We start from the raw sequence: 7,885 nt of genomic DNA on the forward strand, positions 1-7,885 counted from the left end.
AGAAAGAAGGATCTGTTGTCTTTTATCAAACTTCCTAAACTGCATACTTGCAACTTACAGGCCAAATCCTTTCATCTTATTGGCATATGTAGTCAAGTTGGTGAGGCAAGCAGGAGTTAGACTTTATTCATATAGGCTGGGGTTGTCTACATCAGTGGTTGATGACTTCCAATTCCAAAGCAAGACTACTGAGAGCAAATCTGCTTCTTTAGCAAGATTAAAATGCAATATTTATTATAACAATGTAAAAATGTCCCTGCGGCAGTGAGCTACAATTTCTAATGGTCATAAATACACGTAATGGTTTGCATGCTTCAGTGCTAGCATCAGAGACTAATTTTGCAGTGTAGGTAAACAAGATTGTGACTGCCAGCAGACCATTTGAAGGGAAAATTGTCCTTGAGCTGAGATGCCATTTTCTATGAGGGTTACAGTAGACTCTTGTGTGCTTAGACAGCTGTAAAAGCCACATTAATTGATTGATATACTGTTCTCCAATGAAAATTCAGATGTCAAACTATTAAGGGCTGAATTTTGATTATGGCTGTTGGGACACTACCGTATACATAGCATGTAATGAGACTTGTTTGCTAAATTCCCCAGATGTTGGCATAGTTTGGAAAATGGGTTACTTTAACGTAGTTAAGCAACTTAAACTGTGTTAAGTTAAAACATTTCAGTACTGGTTTCAATCCTTAGGGAAGTAGCCAGCTCCCAAGGGCAGTCATCTGGGAGCTAGCTAATTTCTTAAGTGTAACATGCTACTACTGGAGGGTGTTATGCAGACAGAAGGCGGCTGTCTGGCAGTTGGAAAATGGAGCGAGGTAGGGATTCATAGCATGCAGCATGTCCTGTTCCATCCTGTCTCTTTCTCTGTCCTGTTCTACTGATGTGATTCTGCTGTTGGTCACTGACTTCTTTCTCCCCATGCCAAGCCAGAACAGGGAAGGGACCAATATAAAGCCTGCAGTGCTTCACTGCGGGAAAGCAACCAAGCAGAATCTGGTCGCTGTCAACTGACCAGGGCACTCAGGTGCTTGGAGATGAGGAAGGACAAGAGTTGTAGAAGAGACTGACTGACTTTCAATCATAGACACCTAATACACTTTTGAAAATGGGCCTTATGCTACTGAGTCACTTTTTTATCACTAATCTCTTAAAGCCACTTTGGAGCCCATGCAGAGAAAGAATTGAGATTCTTATAGCATGGGAGAGCAAAGGTGAGGTAGCTGTCTCTGGTACTGCAATGCAACATCATTTGTGTTTTAAGGGTGTATTTGACACAGATGCAATAGCAATGGGCACACTAGAAATGCCTAAGATAGAACTTTGCCCTGACCTGGATAGGAATCTAACTACACTTGTTACCCTTGGTAACATGATTATGTGCTGCAGATGAAAGGTAAGATTCTTTGCAAGTAATTCTCTAATCCATACCCATCTTTAATTATCAAATATTTTTTTAAATTGGTAGCATTTGTGATAGGCATAACAGCTCTTCATCAGCAAGACAAACTGGGATCCCCACCATCAAATGTTATACCAATCCACAACATGGCCTCTATTGCTAATACTGCTACTGATCTCTCATAAGGTGAAGTGTAATTTTGATCACTGTAGACAACTATTTTAACTGAGCATCCTGATACCGCCAACACAGACATTTAGTGAACTAAAGTAACAATTATATTTAGATTATATTGATATGTCAACTTTTGGGACAAGAAAGAACATCCTATATCTAAGGAAACCTACAATTTACAGATGTGCATTTTATTACTCAAGCTCATAATGTGTACTCTTTCTGTTAGTGCTAAGTAAAGCTTGAAGTTTCACTATGCAAACTCAATTTCTTTTTTTGTATTGCCATAGAACTTAGAGTTGCCAATCAAGAGGCTACCAGCTTGGGTGACCAGATGTCCCAATTTTATAGGGACAGCCCCAATATTTGGGGCTTTTTTCTTATATGGGCGCCTATTGCAACCCATCCCCTGTTCCAATTTTTCACACTTTCTATCTGGTCACCCTAATACCAGCAGCCAGTTTGACCCCAGGCACAAGTTAGAGCAGCTACAGGGCTCAGCTGCAGTGGCCTCTTGGGCTATTTTGCTGGTCCTGAATTCCTGAAGGGTAGTGCATTCTGGCCACACCCACTCCCACCACTGCAACATCCTTCTCCAGGAGAGGGGAAGGGCAGGAGCAGGTGGTGCAGCATTATTTAGGGTGGCTTTTCACTAGTGGAGATTTCCTCAGGCACGAAGTCCTCAGCTGGGTCTTTAAAGAAGCTTTCCATCCCCTTTGTGTCACCAGAGCAGTGCAGAGGGTAAAGAATGGGAGCCTGGACTTGAACCCTTGCCTTGGCACCCAAGATATTCACCCTAATAGGCACTAACATGTCATTTATCAAGATGAATAATTTTTCATTAATCCCATACCTTTATAATGGGCTCGATGATTGTTTCAAGACTGATTTTCATATCCAGTGGGAAGGAGCAGTGAAAATTAATTTTTATTTTATCTTGAATGATAATCCCATCTTCCAATAAAGAGTATTGCTATAGATGGCATGTGTTTCATCCTTCTATGGGGAAAAGAATGAAACCATTATAACTTCTAGATTTGGTAAACTTATATGGTACAGTATTTGCACGTACTGCCATTCAAATTTCATCTTGTTGCAAGTATTAGGAATTGCCTGCCTGGGTTTTTTTTCCCTCTCGGTATAAGGCAATCAAATAATCTTATCTCCTTATTCTTCTTTTTTAATCTATTCTCCAAGAACCTCAAATGATGGGTTCTCCGTTTGTAATACAAATATGTTGTTATTATTGAGTGTTTAGAATCTCCAACCTAGATGAGAGCCCCTTTGTGTTAGGCACTATACATGCATCTAGAGATTGGCCCTTGTTATATCCTTGGGGGCAGCCAGTTTAGGAAGAAATCACTTGAGGCCAGACAGCAGACAGCTAACAAAACTACCATTTATTTACAGACACAGAGCTCGCCTAACTGGCCGAAGCTCGCTGGGCTATCCCCTAATAATTTAACTCAGTTGCCATATGAACAAAAACCATGACAACCAAATACACAACATATTCCTCCCCCCCTAAATAAAACACATACTAGACTAGAGAATGAGGGTAGACTGCATCCATTCCCGGCTAAACCCTGGGGATTATTTTGCCCCATAACCGTGGGTTCGCCCTAGTTAAAGATCCAGCCAATGAGGAGGCCTTCTGTCTCTAGGTGGATTATGGCGAACTTCTGGTGTTGTTGCACCCGAAAGGACCATGGGCTCAGGGTCCACAGCACGAACAGGTGAGGAGGTGGTATCAGCTCTTGCTGGGCAAAGAGGTATCTCAGCCGCCGGCAGTAATGGAAGAGAACAGTCAGGAACAGGTGATTTGTGATTCGGTGTCTCACCAGAAGAGGTGAAGTCAGACCACTCAACTGCAGATGTGTCCTGAGGACTGGCATGACCTGCCAACAGCTGATCTTCATGTTGCCACCAGGTAAGATTCTCTGCAGTCCGGACTGTGTAGGAAACAGGTCCTGTTTGAGTGATGATCATGGCAAGGACCCATTTAGCTCTAGAAGTATAATTCCAAGCCAAAACTGGCTGTCCCGAGCTAAAGGTTAGGTCTTTTGCTCTGGGTGCCCACCTGATGATTTGATATTGCTGCTGATATTGCACAATTTGTCGGGGTTCAGAAGGTTTCAGCAGATCAAAGCAAGTGCGCAGCTGTCGTCCCATCATTAGAAAGGCTGGGGATGCCTGGGTCGTAGCATGAGGTGTGTTTCTGTAGGAAAGTAAGAAGGTATCCAGACGCTTTTGAATGGAGTGTTGTCCCCTTGCTGATTTCAAAGCGTGTTTCATTGTCTGCACAAATCTTTCAGCTAATCCGTTGGTGGATGGTGATATGGTGCTGACGTGATGTGGTGTATCCCATTTGCCTTCATAAAATTTTGAAACTCCTGAGAGACGAACTGCGATCCGTTGTCGCTCACAAGTTGTTCTGGCAGACCGAAACGACTAAAGAGTCCCCATAGTTTTTGGATAGTACTCTCTGCAGTAGTGGACTGCATTATAGAGACTTCTGGCCATTTAGAATGGGCATCTACTGCCACCAAGAACATGCTTCCTTCAAGGGAGCCAGCGAAGTCAATGTGAATACATTGCCACGGGTTTTCGGGCCAGTCCCATGGGTGTAGGGGTTCCCACTGGGGTGCATTCCTCAAACCCTGACATGACATACAAGCTTTTGCCTTCTCTTCAATAGCACTGTCCAATCCAGGCCACCAAAAATAGGTTCGTGCAATTTCTTTCATGCGCACTATCTCACAGTAACCGGAATGTAGCTGTTCTAAACATCTGTGATCTCACTGGTGGTGGAATAATGGAATAATGACCCGTCTCCCCCACAACAAACAACCAGATTGGACTGATAACTCCATCCTCCTGGACACGTAGATAATAAGGTCTGGTGAGACCTTGTGGGGGAGACGGGTCATTATTCCACCACCACTGAGATCACAGGTCCATAACTTGGGACAATACTGGGTCAACGCGAGTTGCCTTCTTTATCTGAGTAGCAGTGATGGGTGTATTCTCTACCTGTTCAAAGTAGAAGATTTCCTTTTGGGAACTATCTTGATGTTTGACCGGCAAGGCAACCTTGAGAGGCCATCTGCATTGCTGGGCAGAGTGGATTTCTGATATTTGATTTCATATGTGTGTGCTGAAAGTAACAATGCCCAACGTTGCATACGACTAGCAGCTAATGGGGGAATGCCTGTGTAGGGTCCAAAGATTGACGTCAGAGATCGATGGTCTGTGAGAAGAGTAAACTTTCACCCAAACAGGTACTGATGAAACTTCTGAATTCCAAAAACAATTCCTAATGCCTCACGTTCGATTTGGGCATAGTTAGTTTCTGCTTTGCTTAGAGTGTGTGAAGCAAAAGCAATAGATCTCTCTTTTCCCGAAGGCATAATGTGTGACACGACTGCTCCCACTCCATAAGGGGAGGCATCGCAGGCCGATTGTAGGGGTAAGGATGGATCAAAGTGTGTTAGAACTTCAGAATTTAGCAATGCATCCTTAGCTTTGTTAAATGCAACATCGCAGGCTTCAGTCCACTTCCAGGCCTTGTTCTGCTCCAGGAGCTTATGAAGTGGTTTTAGCAGTATGGCTAACTGTGAGATGAACTTTCCATAATAGTTCAGTAGTCCTAGAAATGAGCGCAGCTGGCTTACATTTCGAGATGGAGGAGCCTCCACAATAGCTTTAACTTTTGCAGGGGCCTTATGAAGACCTGTGGAATCAATGATGTGACCCAAATATTCAACAGAGGGCTTGAAGAATTCACACTTGTCTTCGCGAACTCGTAGGCCATACTCTTCCAGTCTTTGTAGGGTAGCCTCTAAATTCTTTAAGTGATCCTCTTCATTCCTTCCAGTGACCAGGATATCATCCAGATAGCACTGAACTCCTGACAAGCCACACAAGATCTGGTCCATAGCCCTCTGGAACAGGGCGGGAGCAGACGTTATTCTGAAGGGTAGGCGACAGTATCGATAAAGCCCCTTATAAGTCACAATAGTCAACAGCTCTTGGGACTTTTCATCAACGTGCATCTGTAAATATGCTTGACTCAGATCAATCTTACTGAACTTTTGTCCCCCAGCCAGGCCTGCGAAGAGGTCATCGATGCAGGGAAGCGGGTATTGCTCTGCACACAACACTGGGTTGACAGTGACTTTAAAATCACCACAAATCCGGAGAGAGCCATCTTTCTTCACTATTGGAACGATAGGAGTGGCCCATGAGCTATGGGTAACTGGTATTAGGACTCCATTGGTGACCAGGCGCTCCAGGTCTGCTTCAACTTTTGGCCTGATGGCATATGGCACAGTTCGGGCTTTCAGATATTTTGGTGGACTGTCAGGTTTAATGTTCAATGTCACAGTGATTACCTTCATACTTCCCAAATCATCTCCAAAAACAGCAGCATGTTTCCTTAGTGTAGGGGTTAGACTGGTTTCTTCTTTAGTCATCTGGTTCACTTCTGCCCAGTTCAGCTGAATCTTCCCAAGCCAAGACCTACCCATTAAGGCTGGGTAGTTACCTCTCACCACAAATAGTGGCAATTTAGCAGCCTGTCCATTGAGCTCCACCTTAACATCAATAGTGCCCAGCGTGGGCACAGCTTCTCCCATATACGTCTTCAGAACAGTTTTTGTTGCCTTAAGCAGAAGATGCTGTAGCTTTTCTTTATACACAGTCTTGGAGACCAGCGAGACGGCTGCACCGGTGTCCAGTTCCATGCATATAGGTTTGCCATCCAACAACAGGGTTACCCATATTCATGTGAGCCCACCGCCAAAGACAAAAGATGGAGTGGCACTTCCTCTTGCGATGAGGTGTCACCTTGATCATCCTGGGTCTGCTCTAGGATATGCAGGGTTCCTCTTTTTGTCGGCCAGACCACAGGCCTCTTTTTCTTTTGTTTTACAGGCACACTCAATGTGTCCCTTTTTGCCACAGTGTCGACACACCAGGTCCTTACACCAGCATTCTGATGCCTGGTGACCTGGCTTACCACAGTGGTAACATTCTTGACTCTGCACAGTTTTGTGGGCAGGTTCTTGTGACACTTTTTGCACCCTAGGGGATGCACCGATGTATTGCGCCTCCGTTGTAGCCAGTTCCATGGAGACAGCAATATCAACAGCCTTCTGTAATGTAAGCTGAGCCTCTGTCAGTAGGTGCTTCCATATAGCTTCACTGTACAGGCCACACACTAACCTGTCACGCAGGGCATCATTTAACATCTCTTTAAATTCACAGTGTTCTGCTAGCTTTTTTAAAATTGCTACAAATTGTACAACTGTTTCATCTTCTTTTTGGTCTCTTTTGTGGAACCGATATCTTTCAGCAATTACCAGTGGTTTTGGGGAAAACTGGGACCCCAGGATTTCCACGATGTCACTGTAAGATTTAGTCTCAGGCTTAACAGGGTGTAGTAAGCTGCGTAGCAGGGAGTAGGTTTTAGCCCCTACAACACTTAAGAATATTGGCACCTTCTTCGCTTCTGTAATGTCATTTGCAATAACAAAAAGCTCAAAACGCTTAGTATACACATGCCACTGCACTATATTCTCATCAAAAGGTTCCAGTGGCCCGGTCAGAGTAGCCATGATTTTTAGTTTCACTTTCACAGTCAGTGCAAACAAGCAGTTTTTTTGTTTGTTTGTTCTTTACCTTGACTTCTTCCTTCTGTTACTGGAGCAGCACCGGAATCCCATCCATCGTCGCCACTTGTTATATCTTTGGGGGCAGCCAGTTTAGGAAGAGATCACTTGAGGCCAGACAGCAGACAGCTAACAAAACTACCCTTTATTTACAGACATAGAGCTCACCTAACTGGCCGAAGCTGGCTGGGCTATCCCCTAATAATCTAACTCAGTTTCCATAGGAACAAAAACCATGATAACCAAATACACAACAGCCCTGTCCCAAAGAATTTACAATCTAAATAGATAAGACAATCAATGGGTGGGACAGAAAACATAGGCCCTGGGATGGGGAAAAAGAGGCCAATATCCGGCCAATATCTTAAAACGTATTAGGAGTGTTAGACAGTGCTTGGCACTAAATACCAATGGTTAGATTGATTTTAGTTCTGGGCTGCACTGGAGCAGGCTGGATCTGGGTTCTCCAATCCACCATCCATATGATTTAAGACCTTTATGCCAGAGTTTCCAGCAATAAAGGCCACTAGCATTATTTGGAGAGCTGAGAAATCAAGTACAGAGCTCACTTTTCATGAAGAAAGGGAACTTTTTTCTGAATGTCAAATTCCTTTCCCATTCAATAGGTAAA

General features: G+C 43.9%; 1 protein-coding gene across 1 annotated transcript; it reads right to left on the reverse strand.

Moving 5' to 3' along the window:
• Positions 1 to 326: 326 nt before the first annotated feature.
• On the reverse strand, positions 327 to 3,501 carry LOC115659251 (uromodulin-like). The gene is given in 7 exon segments (XM_030579191.1): positions 327 to 375; positions 377 to 457; positions 1,513 to 1,638; positions 1,640 to 1,677; positions 2,442 to 2,542; positions 2,545 to 2,581; positions 3,481 to 3,501. Coding segments are annotated over 7 exon segments (453 nt in total).
• Positions 3,502 to 7,885: the final 4,384 nt, after the last annotated feature.

Source organism: Gopherus evgoodei, chromosome 10 (assembly GCF_007399415.2).
Source record: "Gopherus evgoodei ecotype Sinaloan lineage chromosome 10, rGopEvg1_v1.p, whole genome shotgun sequence".
Classification (NCBI taxonomy): domain Eukaryota; kingdom Metazoa; phylum Chordata; order Testudines; family Testudinidae; genus Gopherus; species Gopherus evgoodei.